At 32.8% G+C, this 19,494-nt stretch overlaps 1 protein-coding gene across 1 annotated transcript in view; it reads left to right on the top strand.

Moving 5' to 3' along the window:
• LOC129952626 (uncharacterized) overlaps positions 1-19,494 on the top strand; it is a 581,803-nt gene that overhangs the window by 492,702 nt on the left and 69,607 nt on the right. Inside the window, exons 3-5 of the mRNA XM_056065358.1 lie at positions 11,698-11,931; positions 13,024-13,310; positions 13,447-13,496. Coding sequence (XP_055921333.1) covers positions 11,698-11,931; positions 13,024-13,310; positions 13,447-13,496 — 571 coding nt within the window. The remainder of the gene's footprint in view (positions 1-11,697; positions 11,932-13,023; positions 13,311-13,446; positions 13,497-19,494) is intronic.

Genomic DNA, 19,494 nt, shown 5'->3' with positions numbered 1-19,494 from the left:
GTAGCAAGAGGAATTTATTATTGTTTTTGTATACAAAATTCAATTTGTGGTTTATCTGTTAGATAGCAAAGTTGAACAGAATAATGATGTTCATAAAAATTATACATACTCCTAGACATACATACATACTTAGAATTTATAAGTTAAAATAAAACGTTAGGGTTTTGACAAAAAAGAAAAATTAATGACTAATGGTTGGTGAGGCATATGCGGGTTCATAGAGAATCAAGGAGTTGGGATGTGCAATTATGGAAATTATGCTTTTTTGTTTTTTTTTTTTAATTTAAAAAAAGGAATTCTTTGTTAATATTGTTTGTATTTCAAACAAAAAAAAATAAAGTAAACAGAAGACAATTTGTTAGGTAGAAACTTCTACTCAAGGGTTCAAAAATATTTTATGAAGTGCTTTGTTCAATTTATACTAAATTAACATATATTGTATTTTCAAGTGATTTTAGTTCAGATTAAAATGAAATCCTTTTGAATAACAGAATAACATATATCCTATGTACATACAAGAGAGGATATTGATATATGCACACATACGTACTTTCCTTTTTGAATTTATTTGTTTTTTAGTCATTTAAGTTTTTGTGGATGATGAAATTACATGAAGGAGTGACAAATAAAGATTTTATATAATATAAAAAGTACGTATACGCCAAAGTGTACCATTTTGGATTAATACAATTAGGCGACAGGATACAAACAATTTTATCGAGGGAAAGAAGTTAAGAAAGAAGAAGGGGATTTAAAAAAATACTGGTAACTAACAACAACAAATACACATTTTTGGACTGTCGCAATAATTTTGTAAGCTATGTTATTTTAATAACAATCTTTGGTCAAAATTACTGCCACGATCAGTTATGCCAAAAATGACGCAAACGGTTTAAAAACGATTTGTATTAAGATAATATTTAACTCTTGGAGTAAATTTGTGTTAAGGGTTTTTCTATTGCCATTTGGTTGACTTTAACATAAAATATATGTTAACAAAATGTTTAGTTGTTTTGCTAACCATTTAATTTCTGTTAATTAACTTCCTTCAAGTAAGTTATAAGAGAAAGAATAGTTTTGATAATTTTAAAAAGTGCGCACTTTTAATATTATTGACATGTTTCTTACTTTTACTTTCTACTTGAAGTTTTTTAAAAGACAGACATTTAATAACAGAATTTTGACAGTGCAATTTTCAGGTTGGTCAAAAAGTTAACATTATTTTCAATACAATAAAACACAAAATTTCAGTGGTTATCAGGAAAAATTGATTCCGGTTTCTGTTAATGAACTGCAAAGAAAGTCTTTAATCGCCAGAGAAAACTTAACTTTTTAATTTATTGAAGTTCAAGTCAAAGTTAGAATATGAACAATCTTTTTAAGTTTTTTTTTCGAAAAGCTTGAGATTTTGTTATGGAAATTGTGTCTTTAGAAAGAAAAAATCATCTTTTACAATTGAAGGATTGCACAATACGTAAAAAGTTACAATGGTTTCATTGCTATCCAAAATATTTTACATGACTACAAAGAAATTTTCCCATACGTTGTAGATATTTTTGAATTTGATTCCATTCTACTTGAGAGACTTCTTAGACTTTTTAAAGGCATCAACAGAAATTTAAAATATTTATATTCTTGGTTTAAAAATAGTTTTCGACTTTATTTTTCGTTGATATTTATGAAAATATAAAGGTCGTTGGTTTAAAAATCAGAGTTAATTAGAGTAATAAAAGACCAACATCTATTCAATGTTTTGAGTCTTAAATAATTTAGTTATTTAAATTGGTTAAAAGGGTTTTATGTTTACTCAATAGATTTATATCAGGTTATTATAAAGTAGTCACATTATTATCTTTTGTTATCAGTTTAAGACAGTATCGAAAACCTCCGAAAACTAAACATAGACGATCTTTAAAAATTTTAGGTTCTTAATGTGAATTATTTGTATATCTAAAGTTAATTTAAGGTGGTAAATTGATTTGAAAGATTAATCACGTCCAAAGTCATAAAAATAACACCTGTTTACTTACATTCTGTTGTGAAGATATAAAAGACATTCAATTTCCTTTAAACCAAATTTAAGATAGTAAATATAAAACATTTCAAAGTTTTCAGTGGAAAGTTTAAAAAGTGGCTAAAATAAATTTGTTATCAAGTCTTAAAATATCAAATGCAACTTTATTTTATTTTGATAAAGGTATTTTCAATATAAAATCAAAAGTTACTTTGACTTTAAAAAGAAAATTTACTTTTCGTAGAGCTAAATTAAAAGGTTAGACCAGCCGCATTTTTGAATTAAAACTGTAATTGAAGAAATTTGTACATAAAATGGTTTTCAAAAACGCACTTTTATTAGCTAAAAAACATTTACATTCGGTGTACATATTCACCCCAAAATAAGTATGAATGTATACGAAAAGAATCACATATATGATGGCTTAAGTGTAGGATTATCGAAAATTTTCAAGAATTAAGTCTTATACTTAATAACTTAAGGTGGCGCTATAGTCCGGGGCTCTATAGTCTGGGGCAGTCCCTAGCTAGCTGTCTCCTTTTTCGCACGCCAAGTTCGTTGAGGTCTTCACCCAACTGTGTGAGCCACCTGAGTTGCGGTCTTCCCCTACTGCGGCGACCAAATTGTTGGATTCGAAGACCTTCCGGGCTGGAGCGTTGATATACAATCGCTCTACATGGCCTAGCCCTCTAACCCGTTCGACTTTAATTCTGTTAACTAGGTCAGTGTCGCTGTAGAGCCCGTACAGTTCGTCGTTATATCTTCTTCGCCATTCTCCATCTATGCAGGCGGGAATAAAAACTACCCGAAGAATTTTTTTCTCGAAACATCCTATGAGACTCTCATCTTCCTTTGACAGGGCCCAGGCCTCAGCGCCATAACTGAACCGGGATGATGAGCGTCTTATAGATGATAACTTAAGATGCTCGAGAGAGGACGGTACTACTCAATTACCTTCTAAATCCAAAGAAGCACCGATTTGCAAGAGTTATTCTTCGTTTGATTTAAGCGCTGGTGTTATTGTCTGAGCTTATAACGGTGCCCAGGTAGATAAAGTCTTTAACTACTTCGAAGTTATAGCTATCCATGGTGGGGTTTTGTTCATACCGTCGTTCTTCAATGTCCTTTTTCGATGACAGCCTATATTTAGCCTTGCCTTTATTAGCTACTAAATCCATCTTCTTCGCTTCTGTCACAAGGCTCAGAAACGTTCCACTGACACCACGCTTTGATCTTCCAATTATGTCAATACCATCTGCGTATCCGAGTAATTGGATGGACCTTTTGAAGATTTTCCTCTAGTGTTGACGGTTAAGTTTTGCACAATTCTTTCCAGAACGATGTTGAAGAAGTCGCATAACAGTTCACGCCTTGTCTAAAACCTTTTTTGAATGTATAGTTCTGAAAATCTTTACATCATCAGTATATAAAAGATACCTCGAAGATTGAACAATGTTCGGTGATGAACAGATTAAAAAGCAATGGAACAATGTGGCTTCCTTTAGGGACACGGAGGTTATCTATATGCATCTCGAAACAAATATATCCATCTTCACGAATTGGTTTCTACTATAGTGAGGTAGCAGTGAATCCATCTTAAATATATGGAGTGCAAGAAAAAATAAAGTAATCGAATGCTTTGGCAAAGTCAGTAACAAATTATGTCAGTCTAAGGACCACTTACTCAACTTCTGACAACAGATTCCCCTGATACAATTTTATGCTAAGAATCAAATACAATGATTTACTTACAACTTTTCAAATATTTTAGGATGATTGATAACTTACCGAAAGGTCGGTAATTACATATTTTTTGTTTTGGATCAGAAATTGGAGATATGAAAGATATTTTCCACTCATCTAAGAACTGAACAGTTACACAAGAGACGTTACACATTTTTGATTGCCTTGGGAGATATACCATCAGGACCAAGTCCTTTGCTATCGTCAATCCCATTTAACGCTTCAAGTACATCAAACATTTTCAATTGATTAATCAATATGTGAACTACATTAGACAGAGTATAATTAGGAAAAACACAACCCAAAAATTAAAATTTCTTTATTAAAAAACAAAATTTTATTACATCTTTTTGACTATGTGCTCAGCCTAAAGTTTGAACCCACTCTTCCCCAAATCGATAAATTCTACGAAAATCATTTCTATGTAAGATAAATTGAGTTATAATGTGAAACCGAACTTTGTTTAAAAAAAAAAGTATCAAGGATTTTAGATAAAACAGCACTTAATCTAGTCAAATTTTCGGATTAAAATTACTTTTTAGGAATTGCTAAGAACGTATAAATGAAGGTTTTCGACAAAATTCAATTTAAAAAAAAAAATGAGAAGGTCTTATATTCCTAAAACTTACATTTTATTTCTGATTTTTGCTTGTTGTCATTCATTGAAAGGGCTTTAAAAAAGCTTTTACTATAAGATTGAAGTCTATGAAGTTTTAAATAGTAAAAATTTTCATTCACCTTCCATCAACATCTATCTACACATCACCATTCTCGCCTTTGCTAATTTAATATTAATAATATTTGTTTAAGGGTTTTGTGTTTAAAAATGTCGGTGAAATGTTAACTTACACCAATCCGTCTATTAATAAATTGTTTCCTACAAATAAATGGAAGTACTACCTTTTAAACAAATTGTCCAATAAATGAGTTTTTCTATAAATTAGCTGCTCGAAAATACTGTGAAAATATCACAAGTTTCACTAATTTTCTGATACTCTATCAAGAAATCATAACTAATGAAATAATTTATTTTCAAAATCAAGGTTTAATTGCCAATATATTTAATTTGAAACATGCTTAGATTTTTGGGTCCTTTACTTTCACATTCGAACAAATAGACTAAATCGATATAAAACATGACACCTCCTTGCAAAAAAAGTCCTGAATACTGTTTTTCTTTTGTAACGAAGTCCTTGTGTTGGAATCAATTAAAAATCTTTAAGGAGTTTAGGCACCCTTTTATTCCTTTTCTTAAATACAATAAAATATTTCAATGTATCTCAATGTGTGCGCTTGAATTTGTCTTCTTTTCTTCATCTCATATTTGGATTTTTTTTAAATGTAAATATTCAAATTTTGTGCATACAATAATTTCTTATTTTTCAATGTGTGTGCTGTTTTGTGTGTTATTTTGTTTCTTTTTTTTGTTGAATATGAATTTGTATATTTTTTGACGCATGTTCATCATATCTTAATATTTGTATTCTTTTTTGTGTGTTCAAAACTTTTATCTTGTCGTGAGAGTCCCCATGAGTCCTTAACATCACATTACATATGTGTAGTATTATAATTAAAAAAGTACCAACAAGTGTCTATTTGTATGTTGTTGGTACCTCGTCTCATCAAAGCCAGAGAAAAGGGAAAAGGATATTGTTAAAAAAATACTCAGGAATCAATCTCAAAAACAGGGCAGGACATCATTTATGTAAACAAAAAAAATGAATCTCAATCTGAATTCCACATAGCATTTAAAACCACCTGCAGGCGCAAAAATGTATTAAAAACAAGACCAAAAATAAAATAAAAAACCTAAAACGAAAATTACACCTTACCTACATCAAAATCCACATGTGTGTAGCACATAAAAATAATAACAATACCTAGACCGTACCTACCGAAATTCGAGTTTCATTACCAGAAAACCCCCAGAAAAACCAACCGCAAGGACTTTGATTAATGCCAACGCATACAAACATATATACATACATATCCTTAAACCTACCTACAAGCAAATAAACAGCATTTACTTACTCATTTATTCACATTTTTTCGTCGGTTTTCTTGTTGTTGTAGTAGTTGTATTTTTATCGTCGACGATAACATGCGTTTTTATGGGTCTCACAGGCGAAACAAGCAAACGAAGAAAATGAAAAGTTTTGTGGCTGCCAAATTATCCTTGAGGGCACAATGTCGGTATTTGGGTGTGTGTGTGTGTTGGTGTTTGTGTATATTTGGGTTGTTGAAATGTATTTAAGTTACGCAAGTAACGAAAAATAACCCACAAAATAAACATGTAAAAATAAAATAAAGTCCTCTCCTCCCCATCATAACAATGAAAATCTTATTTGGGTATAACATTACACTAGGTACATATATATGTACTACTCTATACCAAGGCCACCCAAAAAAATAACAGCCCCTCAACCCATCACCAATTTTCCACCGCATATATTAAACCAACCGGAATTCCAATCTCGATTCTCGGAGACGTAGGTACCTATACAAAAAAATATATTTCGTTTTTATTGTGTTGAGCTGCAATTTATCCCCCTGCAGGAGGATTGGGGAAATCTTGATCCTTTTTAACAAGGAATTCGATAGATGAATTTCGCCAGAAATTCGTGAAAGTAATTCCTACTAAATTTTATGTGCGAAATTCCTGCTAAATTTGGGAGGCCCATATTAGAACTGAGTATACGTCCTTAAAATAGCTTTGAGTCGTCTAAGGACAAGTTTATTTGGCACCATGATTTCTGCACTTCTTTAAGGATACTACTTTTTTGATAGAATCATTAGATGAAAAAAATTGGTCAAAACTAAATATATACGATTGTAGTTCCATTGGATTAATGGTGCGAAGGACTGTTATAGGTCCTGGGGTTCGGTCCCTACCAGTGCATAAAGTTTATTTATCGTTTACTGCCTCTTGCAAGTAATTGATAAGTCTTCTAAGATGAATTCTTGTCATTAAAAGTGTTTTCTAAAATGAGCCGTTCGGATTTGACTCAGAAATGGTTAAGAGTTGCATGTCACTAGGCCCTGGTTCTCTATTAGTTTTTGCTCCACTTAACTTATGTATCTACTGTAAAATAATTAGAGATCAATCTTCACTTAAGTGAAGTAAAGATGTGTACCTAATAGATATGTAAATATAATGCATCATGACTTTTTACGTTGGAACATTTTCAATGACTCTTCCTAAATATAGTCATCCCAAAATGTCGTGTTTCTTAATAAAACAAAAGTTTTTTTTTTTAAATAAAACAAATAGGGTTTTGGATATCAAGTAAATTCTTTATTTTTGTGAAAGTATATTTGATGCCATTATGTATGGAACCCAACTTCTTTTGCATGGCCACTTTTGCACGCTTACAGAAGTCCAGACGCTGAACCCAATTTTCGATGGTTTCTAGCATAAATCGGGCCGATACTTCTGCAACTTCACGTTCGATATTAGTACGAAGTTCATTAATTGTCGCTGGCTTGTTGGAATAAAACAAAGACTTGACGTAGTCCCACAGGAAATAGTCTAATGTGTTCAAATCGCACGACCGATGGGGCCCAGCGACTGGACCATTTCGTGAGATAAAACGATCTCCAAACTTTTTTTTCCCAATAAATCCTGTGTGGTTTGTGACGACGTCCTGTGTGAACCACATGTCCTCTAAGTCCATGTCATCCGATTGGGGCCAAAAATATTCGGCTATCATTGAAGAGTAGCGATCCCTATTCACAGTAACGTGCCGGTCTTGATTATCACTAAAGAAGTAAGGACCGATATATTTTGTTTATTGATGAAGCCATTCAGCCATTCGATGAAAATCCGAATCATTTGCAAGTTGTTGCTCAGTCTAATTTACGAACAAACGACGCTCCTGGTAGTCTAGCGGCTTCAGTTCTTGCGTCAATTTAATCTTTTAAGGATGTAGGCAAAGATCTTTTCGCAAAATTTGCCACAACGGGCGCGTTGTCACAGAGATGCCCAACGCTTGAGAACGACAAGAAGAGACACATTTTTGCTTTTTTAACTGAAGCCTCAGCGGCAACCATATTCTCGTCACAACGGGCACTTCTTTGACTTACTGGCACGGAAAATTTTTTACTGTGCCTATTGACTTTAAATTTTTCGCTGAATTGTTGATCTGCTAGGACATTTACTACGACCATAAATTGGACGTAGCGCTCTTAACGTTGAGGCCAATGACTCCGAATTTCTGTAGTAAATATTAATAATTTCGACTAGTTGTTGGCTCGTATAACCATCTTGAAATGGCAAATTTCACTGAAGAGAAATGCCAAAAGAGCGGCAAGAAATAAGGCGTCGTTTGATTTCCATGTCGCTCTACTTTTGTAGCGTCGCTGGTGAAAAACCCTGTTTAGTTTATCGGTAGAGATAAATTTTCATACACAATTGTTGTTCGCCTTCCAAAATATTTTTTATAGTTGTATAACTTGGATGGATAGTTTGTCATAGATAACGGAATAGCTTATAAATTAAAAGATAGAACAAAATTAACAACATGAAAGGATTGTCACTTTTCGAAAATATCCACACTTTTCTATTGATAAACCTTCTGCAAGGGCTATCAATTATCAATATCAATAAAAAATTGATATTATTTGACTCTTTTTTCTATTTTTCAGTCGGAAGTAATTATTGCAAACAGGTTTCTGGAATTAAAAGTCTTAACTGGCAAAGATATCTATAGAGATATATATTATAAATAAATAAATAAATTGAGTGGCGCAACAGTCCAGGAAGAACCAGGGCCTAGTGACTTACAACTCTCAACCATTCCTCTGTGCGAGTAATGTTGTCAGGAATAGAGGGGACCTACAATTTTTATGCCGATTCCGAACGGCTAAATTGAGAAAGATTTTTTTCATGTCAAGAGTTACTCTTGGAGAATTTGTCAATTCCTCGCAAGAGGCAGTACCCGTGAAAAAGACTTAAGATGGCATAGGCAGGGATCGAACCCAAGACCTCTGGCATGACAGTCCAACGCACTACCCATCATGCCACGGGTACTACTATATATTGCATAGTATTTAATTGAAAAAATTCAATATTTTTTTTAATAAATTCTACTGGTAAACAAAGTTTTGTAATTGGCAGATAGATAATAATATCAAAAATATTTTTAGCAGCCTTAATATTTATCAAAATTTCTCCAGTTTTTCGAGTTCAATATTTTTGGCATTTACTTATTTAAATTTTTGTGGAATGGGCATTTTATACCGAATAGTGTTGAATTTTGTTAAATCTAAAGAGAATTAATAGTTTCATTCGGGCTGTAAAGTGGTTATTAGGATCAGAGATGTGAGTTTCCGTTGTTATAAAGCTAACCCCACTGGGAAAAAGCCAAACAAATTCGAACAAGCTCGAAAGACCTGCATATTTGTCAAACCCATGATCAGAAATTACGGCAAAAAATACTACAATGCCCCCAAAAATGTCTAGTCATTTGTAAAAAACGTACGAAAGACCACGAAATCCTCGGTTTCAACGCTCGTCCACGACGACACTCCTTTTGTAAGCTCGATTTATACTTGAAGCACAGTCTACTGTCAATTCGACGCTACTCACGCTAGCGTTAACGAACACTCTTAAAAACAATAGCGGAGATACTATCGAGGCCAGCGGATTTTTTTATGTTAAATTTTGTTAGTAATCTATCAACTGCTAGTGAAAAAAGCAATTCCTCCCATAAAATCGTTTACGCTCTCGAGAACAGGAGGACTCATGTGTTCTTTAACGCTGGCAAATCTACTGCGCAACTTTTTCCATCTTTTCTGCCCAACATGCCTCTTTCCGGGTGGATGGAAAATAGTATTTGTCCAGCCTCCTCCCCATCTAACTATCGTTCGATAGCACTCACGTCCCTCCTATCGAAGGTCATGGAAACGCTGATTATTTATCAACATAAGAAATATCAATGACCGACAGTATGGCTTTCGTAGCATAAGGTCCACTGGTGATCTCGTAGTTTACCTTACCGAACAGTGAAGCAAATCTTTACATCGTTTTGGAGAAAGTAAGATTATTGCAGTTAATATTTCAAGGGCATTTGATAGAGTTTGGCATCAAGCATTTTTATCGAAAGTGCGTGCTTTTGGTATCGATGACTCTCTTCTTTTTCGATTATTAATTACCTTTCTAACCGTTAAGTATAAGTTGTATTAGATAGTTTCAAGTCTCAAATTTATAAAGAAATGCTGGCGTTCAACAGAGCTCCGTTTTTTCTCTGCCACTTCTTTGTCACTGTTTCGCTGATGAGAATACTTTTGTCTTTTCATATTTGTTTCTAATTCCACATACTTGTTCTTTGGATGTGGGACTTCCACGGCTCATTAAATTCCGATCTCGGCAGAATTGTCGATGGCCTCGATACCACTAACCATGGTACTAATCAACTTTCAGTACTCTTTATTTTTACCACGGATAACTTCGTCTAGAATGCTCTCATTTTCGTTATAGCAAAAAACGCTGCTATGTGCTTAGGATTTCTCCAACGGTGGAAAAAATTGTTCACACTTTTTGTTCTGGCTGTAATTTACAAGGCTTTTATATGTCCAATAATTGAATATATCTCAAATCCCTAAACCAAATTTAAGTCTTTTGGACAAGATTCAAGAAAGAACTTTGAAGGGTGGAAGAAAGAGTTTTGAAAATGATAAGCGATAGAACTATAACCGAAACAATTACGGAATTCGAACACCGCCGCAATGTTTCATGTCTTTCGTTCTTCTTCCAACATTTTTACAAGCAGTAATCTGTTGAATTAGCCATTTGCATTCCCTCCTTCAAAAAATTTATCCGTAATACTCGAACTTCTAGGAATGCTCACCAATTTAACCTTGAGCTATGCTTTACAAAACTCTGTTTTTCTTTATCACTTTGAAATTCAAAAGCTTAAGACCATTGTGCAAACGGCATCTCCTCTTTAATATTTTACTATTTTCCTAAAACTAAACATGTTTAGGGTATTAATAACCCCTTAACAGTAATAGCTCCTTTTCTTAGAAGACCTACAAAATTTAGTTACCACTATTTTTATTTTTATAGGATTTTTTTTTTTTAAATGTTGTACTACTTTCTGGAACTTCCCTTTGGGAACACTGCTTATATATTTTCTTGAAACAACATAAATGTTTTAGAACAAAGCTGTCATCATTGGCTAAATCTATTGTGTCTGCCAAGTGTCGCTTACGAAATATTTAAAGTAACAATTGATTTCGATGCAGTCCAGTTGAGAGCAACAGTTTTGGGATTTGTTTCAATGTAGGTGCAATAAAGTATAGATTGTTATTTTTTGTTGTAACTAAATGGTTTAAAAGTGGATTAAATCCTAATTTAGCATTCTTGACAAATGTCCAATAACTATATCTAAACTGCAAAATATGATACATTATAATTGTGAAGAATTATAATATTTCTTGGAGCACAATAAGCAATTTGTTACTTTTTGAACATAACCTTTGGAATGAATGAAAATAAAGCCATTAGTTGGTGAAATTTTATCACTTTATATAGTCCCTTTTGCTTTTATCCATCGAAATCGATTCATGTGTGTGTTTGAGTTGTTAAATGTTGTTATTTTATATTTTATCACACATTTAAAGTCCCTACCCTACATACATTCTTAGCCCTTGAAAAAGAAGTCCTTTTCAGCACAAGAAAATTGAGAGAAAAATTATCGCTACCGTAAATTTAAACACAATCATCCAATCGACTGATAATATCCAAAATAACTTCTTAATATATTTATTTCTTTTTTCTTCTTCTCCATTACTAACTGTGTCGTATGCAAGGCCACACAATTGATATAAATTTCCCCGCGCTCCCATTTCTAACCAAAAAATAAAAAAAACAAAAACATGGAATTCAAAAAAGAAAACACTGTGGAACGTAATTTTTGTGTGTCTCTATATAATTCCAGGATGGGCAACGAGGACATTTAGAAGGTCTAGCATCTGTGTACTGTGAACTTCTAATGGCTCCCTTTGGTGATATATTGAGTGCTTTAGAAAATGCCAGGCAAGCAGCATGGGCGGAAAGAAGTCCCCAAAATCCTGCGGGGATTGGTACAACGCGAGGTCACCGCGGTCATTCCAGTCAAGGTGGCCTGCCAAATAGTCATAGTCAGCCAATTTATGTGCCAGGAAAATATTCGGTATGTATTTAAACTATGTTAAAAAAAAAACCCAATTCCAAAAACATCATCTAACGACCTAACTCAAATCTAAATGAAATATTATCATCCCCCAACCCTTTTTGCATCTGCATCTGCATGTCCTTTGATGGAAAATAAGTTAAATAGTTTTCATAGAAAAAAAATACCCTTTAAAAAGCTTGTTCTTTAAATGATGTTAAATCGCTTTGAGATCGCACACACCTTTTGTTTCTAAAGTTCTTTTTAAAAGTTCTATGAAAAAACGGAGGAGGAAATAAACCCTTGCTTGATCCTATTTTCAAGTACTCCCAAGGTGTTAATCCTTTTCTTTTTTGAGTTCTGACAGAGAACAGAAGAGTAAGGAAGGAAAAAAAATCCAGGGAATAAAATACAAAAATACACAAAAACAGAAAAACACCTCAAAACAATTGCCATTTAGCGAAGCCTCACCACTTCCGTTTGCCAAAATAAAAATCCTTAAAGTTGTTTACTCCCAAGTGGTCCTGGAATTATCCTTTTAACCTCTGGCAATGGTGTTCCAAAGAATGACTTCTCAGTACAAACAAAGAAAAAGAAGAAGAAAACGAAAAAGTAACAAAATAAACCCACCCCTTTCTTGTGTCCTTTTTTTCTTCTTCTTTTTTCTTGTTTGTTTGTGAGGACCTATTCCTTTAGTTTAGTAGTTTGTTTTTAAAAATTTCCGCTTTTCCTCTTTTTTGTCTTGGCCTTTTTTCAGCTCTATTTCTTATTTGCACCTTTTTCATCTTTTAGACTTTTTTTCGGGGGGCATCGCATGGGGAAGACTTTTCCAAATGTTGGGCATGTTTATATCCTGTTATTGTATTTATTTATTTATTCTTTTTTGTATCCTTTTCCTGACGTTGATTGTGCATGTTTGTTTTTCAATTGTTTTATTTTTTTGCATGTCCTTTTTGTTGTGTGTGACGGTGGGTGGTAGCGGGGGTAGCTGATTCAAGTTTGATTCAAAAACACAAACATAACATAAACATTATGGGGGGTGGGTTAATTAAAATTTTGTGAAAATTAATTTTTCTTTGTTTTTTCAAACTTTTGACGTCCGGCATTGTGCAGCCTTCAAGTTGTCTGTCGGACAAGGAGGAAGACGAAATTTACGGTTTTGGCTATGGAGTTTTTGCGCCCCGTGTGGCCCGAGGTGCATTGCAGCTTCAGCAGCAAATGATACAACAACAGCAGCAGCTACAGCAGCAACAACAACAACAGCAGCAACAACAACTTTTACCACTAGTGCCACAATCGCAACAGCAACAACAACAACAGCTACAGTCCGGACAGCAACAATTACAATCCGGACAACAGCAACTGCCTAACTCAGCGAATTTAAATTTAGTCCAACAAAGGTGAGGAAATGAAATTTTATTTGTTTTCTTGCTGCAAATAAATTTATTTGTTTAGCTTTTATTTGTATAAAACTTTTTATTATGTTTTATGTTTTTGTTTTGTTTTTAATTTTTGTTATTTTTCATTTCATTTCAGTTGCTTGAGTCCCAGGTCAGCGTATTTTTATGAATTTCCACCAACAACAGGTGAGAATTATAATTATTTATTATTGTGTTTTACATATACATACATACATATAAACTAAATTAAGGGTAGGTTTTTTGTTAATGGAGGGTGTATAGTATTAACATGGACTTGGGCGGACTCTCTGGGAGAAAATAGAAAAACTAAAAAAGAAACTTAATTAAATCTCATCGTGTTCATGTGCAGAGATTTATAAACAACTTGTTTTGAAGGGAACTTGGTAGAGGAAACCTTTGAAATTTTGAGAACTCACGTTAAAGAAATGGAAGATAAATTTGGTGATAAATTTTATATACGAGCAAGATTAGCCGTTTTTAAAAGTAAGGATTTTTGATTTAGGTAATTTAAAATTAAAACGAAGGAAAAACTCAGCCCTGCGGATTTAGTTATCCGTAGTAGGTTTAAGACCTTCTACAAAGGTTTTAAAAATGTAGACTTGCATTTTTTTTTTTTTTAAACTCAAACAATCTTCTCTTAAAAGAAGTGAAAAAATATAAATATAAAGATTTTATCAATATTAGATAAAAACCTTAGGGGAAAGGTATATTTTTTTATGTTTAATAAAAAAGTGTAGTTTTTGAAAGCGTTATCTGAGAATTCATGAACCAAAGGAATATCAATACTCAAGGTTAAGGACACACTTAAGCCAGTTTAATGGCCCTTTGTGATACCACATAAATCTTGATAATTTCATCTAAGCTTAAAGAAACTCGTTTGAGGCCCTTACGAAACTTGACAGACTGATTATCTTAACATGATTGAGATAGATCAGATCTTTATAGAAGAACTCTTCTAACTAAGTCTCGGTAGAATGAGATTTGATGTACCATTCCTGGCAACTTCATCTGCTTTACAATTTTCTAGAATGTTTCTATGGCCCAGCACCAAGCAAAGTTACATACTAAACTGTTGTGCCATCTCCTTTATAGATGATCGGCAGCTATGAACTGTCATAGAGTAAGTATAGACGGAGTCCAGATAGTTGGTAGCGGCCTGGGTATCTGAGAAAATACGGATATCAGATCATGATATTACGATTTCTTTAAGAAAGTACAAAAATTCTTTTATCTCCAAAAGATTTACCTGGAACACGCTAAAATGATTGGAAATGAAAAACGAGAGACTTGATTTCAGTCGTTCAGAGTACACGTCTTCACACACCGCTTCAATATTGTTTATGATCCATCTATAGTTAGATTGACTCGTCTTGCAGGAATGCACTCTCCTCCCAGGAAAATCTGGAAGGCATTGGAGCGGAGAAGTTCCTGTCAAATTGTAGATGGGGGATGGTGCAGTTTGTGAAATTACCTTAATTGTCTAGATCTTTTTCTTGCATATCATCGATAACTTCGAAAATTCCAATTTTAAGATCTTGAATCGATGTAAAGCTTTGCTATCAGCCCAAAGAAAAAAAGTCTTTAGATGTAAAATTACAATATATGGGTTGGCAATTTGTATCATCTCTTCGAGAAATAATTCGCCGAGAAAACTTTTCTTTTGAAATTGTAAATTGTGACTTCAAAATTTTCGCAATAACAGCTTGAATTAAATTGAGAGCTAGCATGATTAAAAACTATTCAAAATGAAGCCTTTCATTTGAAGACAATGTTTAAAGTGCCTCGAAATCTCTTTATTGTTTTTTTCTCAAGAAGGAATCTTTTCAGAAATGGGAGAATTGAGGGTTTGAAGCAGGGTTGTTCCGGATGTACAAATTTTGACATCCGCGGAGAGGATGCGGATGCGGATTTTTTGAGACTCATATCCGCCGATGCGGATTTTAGAATTTATTAAATAAAAACAATTTTCCGTAAAAAAAGGAAAATTTTATTGATTATCTTTGCGTTTAATAATTAAATTTAAAAAAAGGTGAGTTATATTTAATAAAAAGCAAGATTGCAGCCTTCTCAGATTTCAATCTGTTTCTTAGTGGATCGTTTATTAATCCAGCTCCACTAAATAGTTGTTCGCTGGGAACACTGGCTGGTGTAGGTGATAAATACCTTAGTGCAACTATGGAGAACCTTTTAAAATCTGTTTGATGGACTTTCCACCAATGAATCTAGCATCATTGCCTATCGCTTCTGAAACAAGCCTTGTAACTTAAACCGGACGTTCCTGGTTCCGAATATAAAGTCTCATCCATTTTCTTCTTTTTTGTGTTGTTGGCATTTGGTGACAACGTAGGAGAACTGGTGCTTAATGGATCATTTATCATCTTTAGAATTACATCTTTTGAAAAATGTATGCTTATAGCGAGGGTCTAAGTATGTTGAAATCGCATACAAACCGTTGTCTTACAAAGATGAAATTTTGTTGAAAAATGTGTTTTCAGATTCCATCGTGCTACACAATCCTGGAGTACTTTGTTGCTTTTTTCGAATTTGAAAAAAGCGTTAAAAACATATGCATCCGCAACAAACTTCGCATTAGCTTATGCGGATACGGATGCCGATGGGGATGTTGGAATCATTGCAGATAATCCGCAATAGCGAATGCGGATGCGAATATTAGCAACATCCCTAGTTTGAAGTGAGTCTTGTTCGCTTTTTTATAAAAAGTGCATATTTCCTCATTTATTTACTCTCGTTAAATGCCTAAAGTACACAGAAAGAATAGAAAAAATTACATTTTATCTATGGATTATTCACTAAAAAAAATTATTTAAGTTAAGTGATTTGACATTGTCATTGTCATTGCACTGTTAGCACCGACTATCGACAAAGGATCAGTTGAGCTAAAATTGCCCCACTAATTTTTCGACAATAAAACGAAACTGTAGATATGGTTTGTGATTGGACTATGTAAGATTATAAAGTTGAACACGTTCAGCATTCGTAGGTAAGGTAACTTCACTGGACCTTGGTAGAAATCTTGAGCAAAATCTCGTAAATCTTCTTTGACCAGACTCCAATCATTCTCTTATAGATCTTACAAGTGCGACACACAGAATATATAGAACATAAGGATGATGAAATTTTCAAGAAATTTGTTTAATAGAAACAAGAGTCATGTAAGCCTTTTTAATAATATAGTCAAAATGGTCAATATAAGTTAGTTTTGAGTCCAACACTATCCCGAGGTCGTTAAAACTAGACAAATGTTGATAAATTAATCAAATGATTATAGACAATTACATTTTTCTTGCGAATAGAATACAATGTTTTAAATTTATTATTTAAAACACTATTAATATTCACCATTTTCAGAAAGTTTAAATGTCTTTTTATGAGTGACAACTGTGATTAACACAGTTAATTACATGACAACATTTAACATCATCCACATATACAAGAGAAATAGAATTAAGTAAGACGGATGGAAGATCAGAAATAAATAAAACAAATAATAACGGACCAAGGTGACTACCCTAAGGTTCACCTGAGTTAAAAGCAATGTACTATAACATTATATAAACTGTCTTTGAAATATCAAGAAAATATCCATACCACAAATCTGTTGTTAAGACCCATATTATCTGGTTTTCTTACAAAAGGAAAATGTCAGTAAAAATACAGTCACCTTGTTTGTTTCTTTTTTTCAAAAGCGTCAATACAAAATGTTGTAAACTGTTTCAATTGTAGACTTCCTTTTAACAAGGAGATGTTTATTGTAATATAAAATGGAGGAACAGTGAAAAGACAGAATATCAAAAATGATGTGTTCAAACATTTAAGACATAGCAGATAGTTGAGCAATTGGTCTGTAATTTAAAACTAAGTTATTTTTAACTTATTTTTGAGCAGGCATAAAGAAGGAATGTATATTTCAAAAGGGTTGGACATTTACAGCTTTTTATAGACTAAAAAGTTCAAATAACTAATATGTCATATAAATTGAAAATTATTATTAATTATTTAACAAATAAAAACCATCATATTCGGAACTTAAATAATCATCTGTTATATTAACATACTCTAAGACAGAAAAAATAAATTCAATCGAATTAAGACGTAAAATACTTATCAACAGTCGAAGTATTCTTTAAGCCATAAGAAGATACATCGAATGAGCACTGAAAGTACTCGCCAAACACATTTGCCATGTCTTTTGAGTAATAACATTCTGAATTTTGATTACTCATATTAGTTGGAAATCAAAATAAATTCATATTTTAGTCTAGTACCGAGCCGAGCTTCCCAAATATCTAAGTGCTCTGCAGAAATATTTAAAAAAAAAATATAAAAATTCCAAAACGGTCTAGTAACTAGTTAATTTTGGGCTTCTGATCTCGTAAATTTGATTGCAGCAGTCGGATTTGAAATTCATATTTAAAACAAAAAAATCAGCATAATCAAAAACAAAGGATACAAACCTTTACATCTTTACTTCTTTACCTGAAAGGTGGCTTTCTCGGGAAAAAAGACTGACGCGGTTTTTCGAAATGAGAGCTGAAATTGTAACCTTCCTTATTGACGACAACTTGATTTTTTGGGACATGTTGTGTAATGAGAGTTGGTTATTCAAAATGGTGGATCTGTCAGATATATTTAAAAAAATAAATGATTTGAGTGTATCACTTTATGGAAAGGCAATTTTTGTTTTCTAATAAAATCCAGTTTTGGGCTGAATGTACAAAAAATCGAAACCTAGACAACTTCCCAAAGCTCAAAGAATTTAAAGACGAAATAGAATTGGACATTCCTGATGACATTTTAAAATTTGTTTCATATCCATCTAGTTGGTTTGCTGGATAGCTTCCTCAACTATTTTCCAGACGAATTCTACCTGAATTAAGGAAAACATATGGGTAATAAACCTGTACCCTGCCGCGTTGGAAAAACCAACTTCCCTAACATGGCTGCAGTTTGAGTGCTTGATTGACCTGTCATCAGATTCTTCGATAAAATAACTTTTTGCAACAAGAAACTTTGTCAGAATTCTGGTATATGTTGAAAAACCAGTTCAGTTTACTGTCAGAGAAAGCTGAAATAATTCTTCTGCCGTTTGCAACAACATAAATGCGCGAATCAGGGTTCTCTGCATATGTTAGAAAACAAAATATAGATCCCGTCTCGATGCAGAGCCTGACATACGGTTGTAGTTGTCCAAATTCAACCAGATAAAGAAACCACTTGAAAGAAACTCTATTTAATTATAATGCATACAATATAATTATGATATTTCTTATTAGTTTACGTTAAGAATGTTCTTGTGTTTTTAGTTGTAGAAGCTGTTTCCTGAATTAAATAAATTAACCGAAATTTTGAGAAAAAGTTATTTAATTTGCTACGTGTACAATGTTTATAATGTAACTACGAAAAATGGCATATGCGCGTCGAACTGCTTCGCGTGAAATTTCGAACGCAAAAAGTGCTCCGCGACTAAAAAAGAACCGCTGGTCTAGTATATTCAATTTTAGCTTCATTACTCTACGATTGATTCAACTTTATCCAAGCCTTGTTTCTTCTATTTTTAGTTTTTAAATGCTGATAGAACTTAATACTTATAACATAATTATACCAACAAAATTTAATAACGCCTTTTTTTCTTTTAAAAATCGAATCAAAGAATTTTAAAATGTAAGCCCTGTTAATAAAAGCAGACAATATTATTTCTATCAAAGATTTTGAACTTAATTTTTAGTCATGTTTTACCAATTTTGGATCACCCTGGCGTATACGTATTTTTTTGTATTCAGGCGAGTTTAAGCTATGGTCTTTTATTACAATTTTAAATGAAAAACTGTTTTAATATTATGTTAATATTTTATTAAAAATTTAGTTTTGAACATTTAAAGGTAAAAATTGTTTGAAAATAGAAAAACATGTCTTATTTTAAATGCTGGTTGATATTTCCAATTAATGTAATTCACTGGAAGGAATTTCAAAAATTATTAGCCTTAAGTGAGTTTTCTTAATCAAATTTAAACTCAAAGACTGAGAACGAATAGATGCAAAAATGTGTCTCCTTGATTAAGTCTTAAATATTCAAAGATTTCACTTTGTTTACGAAAAAGCTCATTAGTTTTGAAAAGACTCATGAGTCTTCATTTTACTTAAT

This window comes from Eupeodes corollae, chromosome 1 (assembly GCF_945859685.1).
Source record: "Eupeodes corollae chromosome 1, idEupCoro1.1, whole genome shotgun sequence".
Taxonomy (NCBI): Eukaryota; Metazoa; Arthropoda; class Insecta; order Diptera; family Syrphidae; genus Eupeodes; species Eupeodes corollae.
The sequence above is the reverse complement of the archived record's forward strand: the minus strand, read 5'-3'. Positions and strand labels throughout refer to the sequence as shown.